The 16,693-nt window shown below is 40.6% G+C and overlaps 1 protein-coding gene across 3 annotated transcripts in view; it reads left to right on the top strand.

Annotated features, from left to right (window-relative positions):
• Window positions 1-48: 48 nt before the first annotated feature.
• The window catches only part of NCAPD3 (non-SMC condensin II complex subunit D3), a 42,178-nt gene continuing 25,533 nt past the window's right edge, over window positions 49-16,693 (top strand). For all 3 annotated transcript variants that reach the window (XM_080650040.1, XM_080650041.1, XM_080650039.1), the window contains exons 1-13: window positions 49-189; window positions 4,443-4,597; window positions 6,039-6,201; window positions 8,684-8,868; window positions 9,493-9,660; window positions 9,767-9,828; window positions 10,021-10,105; window positions 11,297-11,430; window positions 12,985-13,057; window positions 13,797-13,922; window positions 14,059-14,311; window positions 14,881-14,937; window positions 15,197-15,283. In XM_080650040.1, coding sequence (XP_080506166.1) covers window positions 126-189; window positions 4,443-4,597; window positions 6,039-6,201; window positions 8,684-8,868; window positions 9,493-9,660; window positions 9,767-9,828; window positions 10,021-10,105; window positions 11,297-11,430; window positions 12,985-13,057; window positions 13,797-13,922; window positions 14,059-14,311; window positions 14,881-14,937; window positions 15,197-15,283 — 1,612 coding nt within the window. In that variant the 5' untranslated portion in view covers window positions 49-125. The remainder of the gene's footprint in view (window positions 190-4,442; window positions 4,598-6,038; window positions 6,202-8,683; window positions 8,869-9,492; window positions 9,661-9,766; window positions 9,829-10,020; window positions 10,106-11,296; window positions 11,431-12,984; window positions 13,058-13,796; window positions 13,923-14,058; window positions 14,312-14,880; window positions 14,938-15,196; window positions 15,284-16,693) is intronic.

The raw sequence follows: 16,693 nt of genomic DNA, 5'->3' as shown, positions 1-16,693 counted from the left end.
GCTCGATGATTGGTCGGTGGGAAGTTCTACGTGTTGTGACTGGTCCGCAGGGGCGGCTCGGAGCGCGCGCGGGAGCGAGCTTTGAAAGTTGACCACAGCGCCGGCGAGCGGGTTTCCGGGTGATCATGGTGGCGCTGCCGGGCCTCGGGAGCGGCCTGCAGCCCTGGTGCCCGGTGGATCTCAGCCTAGGTGAGGAGACGAGGCCTCGAGAATCGGGGAGGCAGGGCGGTGGTATTCTGCGCCCGTGATGCTCTTCAGCCTAGGCCTGGGCTGGGGTGGAGGTGGGTCGTTTGGCTCTGCAAGGTCTGGGCCCTGCAGATCTGCACTCTTGGCGAGCCGGGTTTAGAACAGAGCTAAAATAGAATTACGTCAAAAAAAAAAAAAAAAAAAAAAGAGCTTATGTTGCCCGATATCGTTTAGTTCTTTTGCATGTTTTCTCGGCCTTCCACTTCTTATTCTGCAAATCTGCACGCTAGGACGCTAGGATCCCCTTGGAAGACTCAGATGTGACCTGACAGGTCTTTCAACCTTTCATGTTTCCTCTTGTTTCCTTAATAAATGGCCAAATCTTGGGCCTGCCTTAGGAGAGGCTTCACTCTTCACCACAGTCTTAGGGGTTTGTGAAGATTAGTACCCGGTAATGCTGAAAAAAATACTAATAACTCACGCTTCACATTTAATATCTGCGCTGTAGCTATTTTGTTCATTTTCAATCAGGTTCTGCTTTCTTCCCCTTGTGTGCTGCTCTGCAGTTCTCTCTGCCTGGGATGCACTTCTCTGCTTTTCTTTTCCTGGTAAATGTCCATGTTTAGGTCCAAATAAAGAAGAATCATCCTTCCCACCTCTTCCCCTCCCCATCTCCCAGGAATAGTTTCTATTATCCTTTCTAGTATTTTACATGTCTGTTCCTGTCTTAACACTCATCCACTGTAAAAAAAATAATAATAATGAAAGAGTAACAACTATTGTTCCTGTCACCAGATCTTTTCTAATGGGGACTTATTAGCTGTGATCCAGAAATGAGGTCAGAAATACTGGTGTGCATCTATATATATAAAAGCCTAAGCTACCGAACCACCTGTCAACTGGTTGCTAGGTGACGTGCACTGACCAACAGGGGCAGACACTCAATGCAGGAGCTGCCCCCTGGTGGTCAGTGTGCTCCCACAGCCAACCTCCCTCGGTCCCTCCCCCTGGCCTGCTGGGTCCCTGACTCCTCCCTCCCCCATCTGCCTGATCGCTGGCTAGGCCGAGGGACCCCACCTGTGCATGAATTTGTGCACCAGGCCTCAAGTTTATAAATAATGCATTTTAAAATATGTGTATAAAATAAGTGGAAGAAATGTATAAGAGGAAAAGAAGCAGGAAAAGATAACAAGAACAGTTTTAGGAAGATGACTGTAGTTGTCAGGAGAGAGACTGAGTGAATAATTAATGAAAGCATGTTAAACAGTCAGTTCCGTGGAAAGATTTCTTCTCAGTTGTGTTGTCCTGTATTCTGTCCGTATCAACCCCAAGACCTACATTATTAATTTGAGTCTTTTTTTAACTTTTTAAAAAATTCTTTATTGTTGAAAGTATTACATATGTCTCCTTTTTTCCCCCATTGACCTCTCCCCGCCTGCTCCCCCCCATTTTTTAAACTTTCTTGAATTGACAACCAACTGTTGGTTTTTTCTACTTGAAATAATGTGCGGTGCAGTCTGTTCCTAGGATTTTATGGACTTGCAACATTACATTTCACAGGCTGCTTCTTTCCCTTGTTATCTTTGCAAATGCAGGTAAAATTAATGAAAGAGGGCTGGAAGAAGGGCGTGAAGAAGTCACGATGGGGTGGAAATGAGTATCTGGGGCAAATGGGGAATGAGTCTATAGGAGAAAGGGGCCGTGTATGCACTTGCTTTGTGGCCACAGCAGGGGCAGTGACTTGTTTTTTTAAGGCTTTTTGAGTACCTCCTGTCTCTGAGCAGATGGTGTCTTTTTCTGCAGCAGGATCTCCCATACATTCTCGGGATGATCTAAGGGACAACTCCTCGTCTTGGTATTATTCCTCAACAGCAAAGCTGCTGCATTTGCAACATTTCTTTCTGTCTCGTCTTAAACATTGACGTAGCATTTGTTTCATTCCCACAGATGTTAACTGTGGTATGTGGTAAGTCTGTGGAACATCGTGGTCGTGACATGGTCTGCTGCTCAAGTCTCGGCAGTCTTTCCTAAGTCACGGGCATAATGAAGTGGGTGGGTAGAATTTTCTTCTCTTTAAGCTTTTATTTCGCACGCTTTAGGATCAGGGTACTAAGTAGTGCCTGTTTCTTTTCCCTTTTCAAAACTCTCTTCTCTGCCACTCTTCTTCACCCTAACCCAGTGGTCGGCAAACTCATTAATCAACAGAGCCAAATATCAACAGTACAACAATTGAAATTTCTTTTGAGCCAAATTTTTTAAACTTAAACTATATAGGTAGGTACATTGTTATTGACTTAATTAGGGTACTCCTTCAATCGCACTGTACGTGCGCGCCCGCACGTGGTATTTTGTGGAAGAGCCACACTCAAGGGGCCAAAGAGCCGCATGTGGCTCGCGAGCCACGGTTTGCCAACCACTGTCCTAACCCATCCCAGGTGAATCCAATAAAACACTCTCCTTGGGAAATGGATCGGTATTTAATGTTACCTACATCTTATAGATGAGTTAAAAAGGCTCAGAAATGTTAGCAGTGATGTGGCTGAAGTCATACAGGTGATTTTAGGAGGAGGACTAGACATCAGTTTAGTGATATTGCAGTCCAGATTAAATTTGATGTTACAAACAGAAGGGAGTGGGGGACTATTGCAAGCAAAGCCAGAATAAGAGGTGAGAGGCCTCAGGTGCAGTCTACGGGCATCAAAACATGACTGGGAATGTAGAGGAGACGCATTATATTTTTCAGGTCTTCTTTCAGGCAGTGCATTTTATATCTTTGGAAGCAGTGCTGTGGGAAGCTGCTTGAGGTAGAGTGAGACTCCCTCCTTCAGGGTCAAGTTCAAGTGCAAAAGACGATGGGCAAATTGTATCTAAGGAAGATGGATCTAGTTAACTGCAGGCTTCTTATCGGTTGAGCACAGTATACTGTCAAAACTGTGAAAGAAAGGTTGAGGCCCACCATCTCTGGATATTCTTCATCCATACCCTGCCCAAGTTTTCTAAATCAGTGCGAACAAATATTTAAAGAATATTCATCTGAAGGAGCACCTGGCTTTGTTGTAGTGGTGGTTTTATTCAAACATGTTTGTTAAGCTAAAAGAGGCTGGGAAAGATGCTCCAAAATGCAGAAAAAAACGATTAGGCCCTTCCCATTCAACACAGGGAGGCCCCCCACCCCTCCAAACACAGCAGGAAATAGGCACTCCGCTCAAACTCAGGGACACAGCCTTGGTGCATGAGGACTTAAGGCTTCTCTATCCCAACATCATCAGAGAAAGGTTAGGTTACAAAGGCAGAGTCCACCTCTCCTGCCACTCAGGGACCCAGGGTGGGGCCTGGAGTAATGGTTCCTTTTGCTCCCTTCTCCTGTTTGCCTTTTCCAAATCATGTCTTTGGGGGTGGGGGGTGGGGCTAGGCGTAGGGGTGGGCAAACTTTTTGACTCGAGGGCCACAATGGGTTCTTAAACTGGACCGGAGGGCCAGAACAAAAGCATGGATGGAGTGTTTGTGTGAACTAATATAAATTCAAAGTAAAGGAGCGGAGGGGAGAGCAAGAGAACCCTCCGCTCTTTCGGCTCCGCGGGCCGGATAGAACAGCTGAACGGGCCGAATCCGGCCTGCGGGCCGTAGTTTGCCCACGGCTGGCTAGGGGGAAGGATGGATATGTGCCCTGACTGAGAACCTCCAGCGCACAACCACTGAGCCACACCGGCTGGGCTCTGTCAGTGTATTTTGAAATCACTGAATATTTCTCTGAGTGTAGATCTGGCTTGCCTCCTCTAGTTTAAACTTCTTGGGGAAATTGTGTCTTTTTTTTTTTTTTTTTTAACGTGCTAATTATTCTCCAAGGGCCCAATAAAGAATTTTATTGGGCTTATTATTAACTTAGTTATAAGATTTTCAAAAAGGGACATCTGGAGCCATCTTTGATTAACTTCTTTCTTCTTCAGACTGAATGTATGGGAAAGCTGGATCATTAAGTGTTTTGAAGTTTCATTCCCCCTAACCGTTTTATATAAAAAGTGTTTTTCTCCTTGATATTTTTAGAAGATAACCACCTAATAACCAAATGTCAGTTATAATAAAATAAAAGATTTTCTTAACTTTTTCTGCTCTCCTTTAATTATGCTTATACGATTGTATAATCAAATGTGAGTTGTGCCTAATAAACTTTTCTCTTCTTGAATCTACCTGGAGTCCAAAAATGATTTCTTACTTGCTGTAGAGCACTTACTGGTTTAATTGCATTTTCCTACCAGCCTGGGTGGAAACAGTTTGGGAACTGGACTTCACGGAGACTGAGCCTTTGGATCCCAGCATAGAAGCAGAAATTATCGAGACTGGATTGGATGCATTCACAAAACTCCATGAAAGTCTTTTCCGCTTTGCTACTGAAGAATATGGATCCACAGAGGTAAAAATTTTAAAAAAGGAAAGAAAGGAAAATCAAGCTAGCCACCTTTAGCCATTAGGAGTAGAATATTAAAAGTCATTATCATCATCTTTTTAGTGAACAATTCATAAGGAACATGAGAGGAGTAGCATAAAGAATGTGAATCATTTACTGGACTATCCTAATAGCTTTTTTCCAGAAGGTTCAGGTATTTGTGATATTTTTTCAAGTCATGACTTAAAAAAAATTTTTCTTTTTATTTACTGATTTTGGAAAGAGAAAAGAAGTGCGGGAGATTGAGAGAGAGAGAGGAGAGAGACATTGATTTGTTGGTCCACTTATTTATACATTCATTGGTTGATTCTTATAAGTGCCCTGAGCGGAGATTGAACATACAACCTTGTCGTACTAGGACGATGCTCTAATCCAGTGGTCGGCAAACTCATTAGTCAACAGAGCCAAATATCAACAGTACAATGATTGAAATTTCTTTTGAGAGCCAAATTTTTTAAACTTAAACTATATAGGTAGGTACATTGTTATTAACTTAATTAGGGTACTCCTAAGCTGGCCTTTGCTAAAAACGTGGTATTTTGTGGAAGAACCACACTCAAGGGACCAAAGAGCCGCATGTGGCTCGCGAGCCGCTGTTTGCCGACCACTGCAGTCCTAATCAGCTGAGCTACCCGGCCAGGGCTTCAAGTCATGACTTTTTCTAACAACAAATTAGAGGAAAAGAATATAGGCCAAAACAAGGGGGCGGGGGCGCAGAGACAGATTAAAACCAAATATAAAATGAAGGCCAAGGAAAATGCAATAACAATTTCAGTATGCCTTAACTTTATGAAAATTTGATATTATAAATGGAATAGTTAATTGAGTTCAATTGGAACAGAGTTCCTTTATTTTTTTCAGAGAGTTCCTTTAAATATTGAGTCCTACCTAGTGTGTTTGTTAGTATTTAGCTCAATGATTGCTTTTCAGAAAACTGAAGGGCTAGGTTCCAGAACAAAATGTACCCAAATTCATCAATGGTTCTAATTCCTAGCTGAGGAGATCAGAGCAATTTATTTCAATTTAAATGTACATTGATGAATTAGAATGATTGATGAATTTGGGTACAAGGGGTATCTTGTCTGAGTAATCACTAATATAGGTTGTCTGAAAAGTCTCAGTGTCGTTTTTAACTGTAATAATTTTAGAAATATATATGCTTCAAACCTAGCAAAAAAAATTTTAAGTTTAATTATTTAAATCTCATATACTTATTTATCTTTGTAATTTTGAATAATGCATTTTTAAATTTTTGTTTTAGTCCTTTGAAGATGGCAAATGTTTATAATTAGGAGCCAGACTGGTCTATTCCCCTCTTTTAAGGCACTAAGTAGTTATTAAAATCAAATAATAGGAGATTTTTACATTTCTGTAATTATTGGCTTTTGTGATTTACTCCTCCTCCCAGATCTTTTGGACCTTCTTCTCTGAGAACAATATTTCTCACCGTGCGCTGGTGGCTTTATTCTATCACTTTGTTCAAACAGTCCATAAGAAAAACGCCAATGTGCAATATCGAGAATATGGCCTTCATGCCGCTGGTCTTTATTTTCTGCTACTGGAAGTACCAGGTACGTAATTTGACATGATAGGACGTATCTTTTGTTATTTAAAGTTTTTCTACATTGTTTTGAGCTCTTTAAAAAAAAAATTTTTTTTAATTTTAATCCACACATGAGAATATGTATTTATTTATTTGAGACAGAGGAAAGGAGAGAGAGAGAGAAACATCGATGTGCGAGAGAAACATTGATTGATTGTCTCTTGTACTCGCCCCAACCGAGGATCAAACCCACAACTTGGGCATGTGCCCTGACTAGGAATCAAATCTGCCACTTTTGGGTGTAATGGACGATGCTCTGACCAATATTATGCTGTGTCGATAACCTGATGGGAATAATCCGACAGGGCCAAGGCTGGAGGGGGAATGTTTCCAAGCTCCAGGGCCTCCACTCCACCCAGCCCTCGTATAAAATTCTGTTATTTCCCCCGACTCCCTGTCCACACTGAGAAAAACTGCCGTGGGGCATCTTTGTGTTATATCTCTCCGTTGTGCTGTGGAAAAACAGGCTTAAACCATTCTAACTAAGAAAGCATGAGAAGACGAGCTAGTAATGCTTGACGAGGAAAGCCCGGATAGGAATCTGTTTAAGAGCTTGTTCCACTTCCTTTATTGTCAGGACACTTAGGTGGCTGTTCCTCCTGTGCGCAGTGAGGGAGTTCCTCCTCCCTATTGTAACTCAGAGCAAAAGCGGGCTGACCGTAGAGCGGGGTGTAGCCGGAGAACCCCAAGGTTATATAATAAAGAAAAATCACAGCATTGGTCCGCTTTACCCCTTGTCCTGGTTTACATAAGTGCATTGGCAATAAATGTTAAGGATTTATTCTCTACGATTGGAAAATTGATTAAAGGATACATAAAGCCTTGAACATTAATTTGTATTGGTTTCTTGTTTTGATTTTTTTTTTTTCATTTTTTTTAAGTTTTATTGCTTTGTAACAAATTAGCACAAACTGAGCCATTTGCCATACATAACTTTATTATCTCAGTTTCTGAGGTCAGAAGTCCAGGCACAATGTGGCTGGACTCTCTGCTGGGGTCACACCGTCTGAGATCGAGGTGTCAGCCCCAGCAGGTGCTCCTCTGGGGCTCAGTGTCTTCTTCTAAACTCAGTTGTTGGAAGAACTTGTTTCTTTATGATTGTAGGACCAAGGACCCCCCCCCCCCTTTTTTTTTTTTAAATATATTTTATTGATTTTTTACAGAGAGGAAGGGAGAGAGATAGAGCGTTAGAAACATCGATGAGAGAGAAACATCGATCAGCTGCCTCCTGCACACCCCCCACTGGGGATGTGCCTGCAACCAAGGTACATGCCCTTGACCGGAATCGAACCTGGGACCCTTCAGTCCGCAGGCCGACGCTCTATCCACTCTGCCAAACCAGCTAGGGCAAGGACCCCTTTCTTGCTGGCTGTTAGCAAGGGAGCTCTCAGCTCCTGGAGGACACCCACTTTTCTTGCCACATGGCCCCTCCAGCAATGGAGACTCTACCCGGGTTGAATCCTCCTCTCATTTTGATCTCCAGTCTGTCTCTGACTTCCACGCTCAGGTTTAAAGAGCGCAATTGATTTGATCAAGCCTCTCAGGAGGGCTTCCCTCTCTTAAGGTCTACTGATTTGGGACTGAAATTACATCTGCAAAATCCCTGCAGAGTAGGACTTCAATTAGTGTGTGATTGGATAATAGTATTTATGTATGTTTTAATATCAGTTATTGGTGGATTAACCTCAACTGTTTGCAACGTGTGTTGCTCTCCAAGGTCTCTATTGAGTGCCCCAGGGATTAACAAGGTCTCTCTATTGTGCTGGCCAGGCTCAAATGTGTATCAGCCCTGTGTGAGCTCTGAAAATTATTCCTCTTCTGACTCCTTAGAAATTGTTGTTTGCTCACTTTTTGGAGTTTTATCCCTGCATGCATAGCTTGTAATCAGCCCTCTGCAGATTGCTGGAGCTCTTTTTCTCTGTAGCTTCCTCTTCTCCATTATTCTTCCCCATAAATTCCAGCTACCTCTGCCTTTCTGACTTGATTTCTGTAGTCTCACTTAGTAAGACCATAATGATGTGCCTGGGTTCACCGTTTTTCTGCTGCTGTCCAGAAATTGCCTCAAAATACAAAAACGGGCAATTTTAGGGTTTACTTCATTTGTTTCCCTTATCTTATTTCTATGCTGTGTCTTGCTCCATGTCTTAAAATGATTATTTTAACATTTTTTTGGTCTAGTTTTATAGTTGTTCACAGTTAGGAAGACAGGAATAAAACCAGTTACTCCCTCCTGGCCAAATACAGAAATCTTGTTATTTATCTCTGATCAGCACTTTTGCTAACCTATGGCTAAAGTTGAATGGTACTTTTTTTTTTTTTTTGCAAAAGTGTCATTGTTACTCAAAGTTAGTGCAAATCCCGTTTTTGCTTTTGACATTTTTATCTGTTGTTACAGACATATTTGAAGACAATTAAATCTAACCTGCTTACTCTTTATTCTTTATGAATAGGCAGTGTAGCCAATCAAATATTCCACCCAGTGATGTTTGACAAATGTATACAGATTCTAAAGAAGAGCTGGCCTCAGGAATCTAACTTGAGTCGGAAAAGAAGGAAAGAACATCCTAAGAACTCTCAGGCTAATCCAAGAGGGCATAGAAAGAGAGGAAAGCCACCCAGGAAAGAGGATATTGAGGTAAGAAGTAAGAGGAATAATAAAGCATATCTTCACCAACACGTGATTTAAGAATTAACTTATATTAAAATATGGTTTCAGGCATAATGATTATAATCACACGGTCCTAAAGTATCATCAGCTCTCCAATAGGACCAAGGTCATTTCTATTTGGCCAGCTTTCAGACCTCCCTATCATCTCTCCTCAGCCTTGTACCCAGGTGTGCTTGACAACTTGCTAACAGGTATATTTGCCACATTATCTCATTGTCATTAGAAACGGTGGTTGAAGTATCCTGAGGACTCAGATCCATAAGAATGTAGAAGAATGGCATTAATTCCAAATTCTTGTATGATTAGGTAGGATGGTAGAGGTTCATGGATGTGAAAATGAAAACTTCTAAGACACATAAGAATCCTCATTGACACAGAAATATAGAGCTAGAAAGTATTGTAGCCCTCATCTAAATCCAGTGATTTACCATTGTGAGCCTGGAGACCTAGAGCAGTCAGGGTCACCTCAGCAACTCAGCAACCCCCTGGCGTTTCACGGGATTTGATTTGAGTAAACTGAAAACCATGGGAAAAGTGTTAGGCCTTATTTTACAGTCAGAAATATATTTTATATATTTCTTCATCATCTAGATGGATGAAATTGTAGAAGAACAAGAAGATGAAGAAGACATTAGTTTTTCTGCCTGGGACCTTTGTCAAATTCGAAAAGCCATCTTTCATCTTTTAAAGAATTTTTTAAGGCTTCTGTCCAAGTTTTCCCTGAAAGAAAAGCCACAGTGTGTACAGAATTGTATCGAGGTAAGTGAAAATTCCAAGAAACTTGGGGCAATCTCAGAGGGCACAGATGAGGGAAATACTTAACAAGTAAGAAAAATCAGGCTGCTTCTTGGTATCTGTTTTCTAGGTCTTTGTGGCATTAACTAATTTTGAGCCAGTTCTTCATGAATTTCATGTTACACAAGCCAGGTGAGCCATTCAATCTCCCAGCGTTAAAATTTAAACAGTATAATAACTTTTGCTCTAGCTGAAGTATGAATGTCATTTTATTCTAAGTGGCACATAGGTAAAATTTATTCATTTAAATATGGCTTATTAAATAGGGCAATATTTTAAGTAAAATCATACCCATTAGCTAATCTTTGCTCTTTTTTTCTTTAGCAACCTTAACCAAGCGAAGTTCATACCAGAACTGGCCTATCATGGATTGTATTTGCTATGCTCCCCAATTCATGGAGGAGAGAAGGTAAAAGAGACAAGGATCTAAGTTAGTTATTGGTTAAATTGAAGCATGCAAATCACGTAATGGAAAAACATTAGAAGCATTTGATGTAATGGCATTTCAACTTACCAGGCTATTTTCATGACCTTACTATATATCTTCTGTATAATAGGAAGTATAATTTATTATTTCTATGTGCTTGAAATATAGATGTGATAGAATTCACAGTAATACTTTTCATTTCCATGCCCTTTTTAACATTTAAAAAATAGAATGGATGGAAAAATCTATTCTTTTAGGTCCACAGTGTCTCTAAAGATGCAGTGATCTTTTTTTTTTTTTTTTAATATATTTTATTGATTTTTTTTACAGAGAGGAAGGGAGAGGGATAGAGAGTTAGAAACATCAATGAGAAAGAAACATCGACCAGCTGCCTCCTGCACACCCCCTACTGGGGATGTGCCCACAACGAAGGTACATGCCCTTGACCGGAATCGAACCTGGGACCCTTGAGTCCACAGGCTGACGCTCTATCCACTGAGCCAAACCGGTTAGGGCGATGCAGTGATTTTTAACTATGGAAGTACTGACTTGATGTTGGGAAACTTTGGTTTGAGCCAGGCCTTTAATTAATTGACTTTGGACAGCTTGCCTTTGGAGTCTGTTTTATTATTATAAACTATAAACAATAATTATATGTAAAATGGAAATGCCTTGCTTACCTCATGGAGTTGTTGTGAGGTTTAAGGTTAAATGTGGTAAAATCTAGTGATATACATGAATGTGCTTAATGCAATACCCGGTACATAATTAGGTTTTTAGTAAATGTTTTATTTACTGGAGGAATGAATGAATTATCTGAGTAAATTATATGAGATGATACATGGGAAGATCCTTTGTAAACTTCAGGTAAAACATGAGTGTGAATTATCATTCCTTTTCCCTCCTTGCTATAACGGGATCAGCGGCAGCATCCTTTGCCATCTGGAAAGAGAGCATGCAGAGAGAAACTAGATGATATTCCTATCATTATCTGCAAGCCGTGTTCTCACAGTTTCCATTGTACGTTTATTGGTAATTATTTAAGAAATACATTCCTAATGGTCAGCCCAAAACCCTGTCAACTTGACTAATCTTTAGACGCTGCAAATTGTTGCCTGTGATCTTCAAGGATTCTCTGTTATGCCTTAAATTGAATTTTCTTTTCCCTTCTAGGTCATCAGCTGTGTTTTCCATCAAATGCTAAATGTGATATTAATGTTAGAAGTGGGTGAAGGGTCCCATCATGCCCCCCTTGCTATAACTTCATCAGCCATCAGCAGCAGAAACCAGGCAGTCCATTTTATCAGGTGACGCACACAGCTTGGATTGTTACTCTCTCCTCTTTATCATGTTCCCTTCATCTTCTGGGCCCTGTACTAAAACCAAGATTTCTGACACCTATGGGAACCCATCAATTTCTGGCCTGTTTATGGTTTGGGGGACCAAAATAAAGCACCTTGTAGCTCACCTAGTTCATGTGGTCGGGGTCACTGTGGTGACCTCCACCTTGGGGCCTTGTTGAAGGGATAAGGAATCTAGTTCACCAGCCAGCACCAGCCCCCAGCTTGATTGTCTCCAGCTGTGAGATCAGCCTCTGGGTTATGACAGTGGCTTCTCCTCTGCTCTCCATCGTCTGCTTCCGAATTGACCACTCCTGCAAGTCGGCCGCCTCCTGTTCTTTTTCTGTTTCTCACTTCTCCAGGCCTCTTCCCTTTTGTTCCTTGCCACTTTCCTTGTTTCTTTTCACTTTTCTATTCCCTCCCCCTACAGAAAACACTTTCTTGATTAAAGGAGTTAGTTGGTTTTTACTTCTGTAACAATAATCGATAGACTAATTTTTCCCTCACGAGCCACTTAGCTTCACCTAAAACGTTTCATGTTTCAGCATTATTGGGAAAGACCTATTTGCCATCATTGGGTTTTTAACCCCCTCCCATATTGAATATTTGGTGGTGGAAAAAAAATGGCCAGTATGCACCTGAGAGTGTGTACATTTACGGTACATAATGTACTTAACGATTTGAGGATGGTGGAATCCAGATATAGACTGTCATTAAATAAATAAAATGTTGTAAGTGGAAACCCTCACATTGGCTTTTCTGTCAGAGCTCATGAGGCAGTAGTATCCATATAACGGTACAAATAAACTTCACCCTAAAAATGGGTCCAATCTGGGCATTATAGTAATTTCTTCTTGGATTAAAGTTTGGAGAGGTACTATTACAAATGCACTGAAGCAGTTGCATTTCAATGAGCTACCATGAGGTGGTACTGTGTCTTAGTCTATTTACCCCAAAAGGATGTCTTTTCCAATCTTAACAGGAAATGTACTAAGTAGTGCAATTAGTCCTGTGGAGACTGCACATTTGGTCCTCCCTGGCTGCCGCTGTCTGCTTGGCAGCAACTCTCCACAGCCATGCCTGAGAGGAGGGCGTGGGGTTCTGCTACGGCACTTCATGTCTTTACTCTTTTTTTCTTTTTTAAATATATTTTATTGATTTTTTTTTTTTTACAGTGAGGAAGGGAGAGGGATAGAGAGTTAGAAACATGGATGAGAGAGAAACATCGATCAGCTGCCTCCTGCACACCTCCCACTGGGGATGTGCCCGCAACCAAGGTAACATGCCCTTGACCGGAATCGAACCTGGGACCTTTCAGTCCGCAGGCCGACGCTCTATCCACTGAGCCAAACCGGCTAGGGCATGTCTTTACTCTTTATTCACCGAACCAAGCAGATTGTTTTTACTATTGAGGATTTCTAACACATAGGATTAGTGGGTTTTGGAAGAGTCAGGGAAAATGACTGTTTCATTGTAATTATAGGTATATTGTAAACTGAGGATGTGCTTTTTTTTTCATAGCTCACTTGTGGATGAACTAAAGGAAAGTATATTCCCAGTTCTTCGTATCTTACTCCAGCACATCTGTGCCAAGGTACCAGTTGCTTTCGTAATAATAAGAATAATTGTTAAATATTTACTATGTATGAAGTTAAATATGTGTGTTTGTGTGCTTGGTAATGAGTCTGTGTCATTACTAAACATAGTTTTACTTAATATATTCACTAGCTGTTCTCCCAGACAGTGGCCTTTTGGGAATAAAAAAAACCTTTTAATTTTGGAAGTTTTCAAATGTATAAAGAAATGAAGGGACTAGGATGATGAGCACCCATCTTCAACAATTTTGTGTCACTTGTACCCCAAAAAGATATTACTCCCGCACACTGGATTTTTTAAAACAAATTCCTTCGTATTCTTTTACATATAAATATTTCTGTGTATCTCTAAAGAATAAGCACTCTTTAAGAACATAATCACAAAATACACAGTAATACTTTAAAGCCACCAAGTATCCAGTTAAACGTCCACATTTCTATGATTATCTCGTAAGTTTTTATAACTGTTCGGAGAAATGATTCTTAACTTAAACTTGATGGATTCTAGGGGTTCATAAACTCCTTGCAATCATGTGTTAAATTTGTATTTTTGAGGAGAGGACCTACAGATTTCTTAGAGGTTAGTTTTTAAAGGGGTCTGAAACCTAAAATGTGTTGGTCATTTCTGTAACACTTAACGATCCCCAAACTAGTCACAGTTACACCCACTAACTTTCCACTTGTATCACAGCATGTTTCAGTTGCCAGGTGAGCAGCTTCTCAACATTTGTGTTCCAGGTGGTAGATAAATCGGAGTATCGGACCTATGCAGCTCAGTCCCTGGTACAGCTGCTCAGCAAACTTCCTTGCGGGGAATATGCTACATTTATTGCCTGGCTTTACAGATATTCACGAAGCTCCAAGGTAAGGGAATACATCTGCAATAAAATCTTGGTTCCTGGTTCTGCAGCCTTCTAATGACAGCCAGATCTGAATGCACACGGGATCCTTCGGTTTTCATGACTGTGTGATGGAGATTCTTATGATTTTGCTCTACCAGATCCCACACCGGGTTTTTACTCTTGATGTTGCCTTGGCTCTGTTGGAACTGCCGGAAAGAGAGGGGGATCACACACTGTCCTTGGAGCATCAGAAGTTCTTAAAGCATAAGTTCTTGGTGCAGGACATAATGTTTGACCGCTGTTTAGACAAGGCACCAACTGTCCGCAGCAAGGCCTTGTCCAGTTTCGCACATTGCCTGGAGTTGTCTGCTAACAGCACATCGGAGAGCATACTGGAATTTCTGATTAACAGTAAGTGACATGGAATTGGTCTTACGCTTGTCAAAAAATTGGACTTCAACCAAAGGACTTGTATGCATGCATATAAGCTTAAGCAATTACACAGACACCAGGGGGGTGAGGACATGAGTGAGGGGGGTGCGGGGGGGAAAGGGGAGATAAGGACACATATGTAATACCTTAATCAATAAAGAAAAAAAATTGGACTTTAGGGGAATCATTCTTTGTTGTGGCAAAAATAGTTGTCTTTACTCTTAATATACTTTCATTCTTACAAACGTATCTCAGTATATTGTATTGTTTAATAACTTTTTAGACAGGCCTGAGGCATCTGAAAGGCCTATTTCAGAGGTGAGACTGGTGGCTGCCTTCACTGTCGCTATGCATTGTTGGGTATTGGCTGTATGGGGCCTAATATCCCTTTAAAATGCGTTCCCAAGGAGAACGTTATTAATTGTTAGCAGTTTAGAATCGGCCTTCTGTTCAGGCCTAATTATTTTTATTTTGATTCCTCTGTGAATATTTACTTAGGGTTCATGATACTCTGGCTTTTCCCCTCTAATCTCTCTGCTTATTTTTAGGTCCTACAATTTTAGGAATAGAGAGCCATCCTGGTACTTTCCTGAGAAATTCATCAGGTAATGGGTCAATATGTTTTCAAATATTGAATAATTGTCTTTTTATTTAAAGGACTAGCTGGATATTTGAAATGTGTTTTTCATCTCCATATTTTTCTATTTTCATATTGCACTTCTTTCCTTCATCAAAGAAACTGAGATTCACTTCAGTAATGATGTGATAACTTAAATGTGTAATATGCCATGCTTGTGCTATTAAAAGGTGTAATAAATTTTTATGTTAATGACTGAGCCCTGTTTCTAATTTATTATTTTTAAGCTTTTTCCTGTCAGAAGCAGACACTGAACCCTGGAGACTCAGGGGTGATCAATACAGACAGCAGTGGTGAAACAATTGGATCTAGGGGTATGTCAGATTTTATCACAATCAAATGTATAATAACTATAAGTAGAGTCTAAAAACCTTGGATTTTTTTTCTGATTTATTCACCTTAAGAATCGGAGCATCTCTTTTTCTTGAAAGTGGAATAATTTCTGTTTTATTATATCTTTACTTGATGTCCTTGCACTAGACTATATTTAATTCTAAGATAAAGAATAAGCTACATTCCACTTACATGTACTGAACACCAGTATTTCTTTAACTCTGAAGAGAATATTAGCAGGTATTTTATTTTCTTATTAAAATCAACTCTTAAGAACTGTTGGAATTACTGACCAAGAAAGGACCAGTTACTAGGGAAAGTGCAGTAGAGATTAAATGTGTGTTTGGAGAAAAGTCGTCACAAAAAAGGGAATAGATGAACAATATTGTGGGACCCAGTCTTGTTCCCGTTTTTCGTTCCTTGTTACTTTGTCTACCATGTCATCTTGACTCAGCCATCCCAGAGGTTACTTTTAATGCATAGTAGGCAACTGTGAGTCCAAGCTTCCACTGTAAAAGACAATTCCGAATTTATATTATAATTTCCCTTCACCAACAGAATGAGCCATTTTTCAGTGGGTCCTCCATATCGTATGGAGTGATTATGGGGTCCTCCGTGGACTCCAACACAAGATTCTGAACATAAGTGGTGCCTGATGACTTTCACTGCCTTACTGAATCTGGGATGGTTTAAGTCTCAATGTGATTCAGGGGAAAAACAAACCTGTACTAGGCAGTGGGTAGACCTGGAGCCTGCTCAGATTCTGTGGCTGTCTGCCTGTGAGGTCTTGGGCTCCTTTTTCATCTGTAATATGACATCATAAAATAGTGGAGAAAACACTTACCACTATTAGAAATGAGAAGCAGTCTGAATTCTTGTACAGTTTTGTTACTAAGTAGCTGAATGACCTAAGACCATGGTCAGCAAACTGCGGCTCGCGAGCCACATGTGGCTCTTTGGCCCCTTGAGTGTGGCTCTTCCACAAAATACCACAGCCTGGGCGAGTCTATTTGGAAGAAGTGGCATTAGAAGAAGTTTAAGTTTAAAAAATTTGGCTCTCAAAAGAAATTTCAGTCGTTGTACTGTTGATACTTGGCTCTGTTGACTGAGTTTGCCGACCCCGGACCTAAGACATGGAAGTCCTAACCCTTCCCTACCTTTCACAGGGGGCTGTTGTCGGAGTCTATAGAAATAAGGTTTAGCGAAGTGATTTTAAAAGATGGATAAATAGATGAGAGAGAAAAAGAGAGGGAATGTGTGTAAAGGATTAATTATATAATTAGATTTACTTGTTTATTTTAAAAACTTTTATATGGTCCCTTCTGTCTGTGCTGGGCATTGTAGATACAGACCTTAATAAAATAAAGTTTCATTTCTTAAGGAGCAATGGG

This window comes from Plecotus auritus (assembly GCF_963455305.1).
Source record: "Plecotus auritus genome assembly, chromosome: 13".
Taxonomy (NCBI): domain Eukaryota; kingdom Metazoa; phylum Chordata; class Mammalia; order Chiroptera; family Vespertilionidae; genus Plecotus; species Plecotus auritus.
The sequence above is the reverse complement of the archived record's forward strand: the minus strand, read 5'-3'. Positions and strand labels throughout refer to the sequence as shown.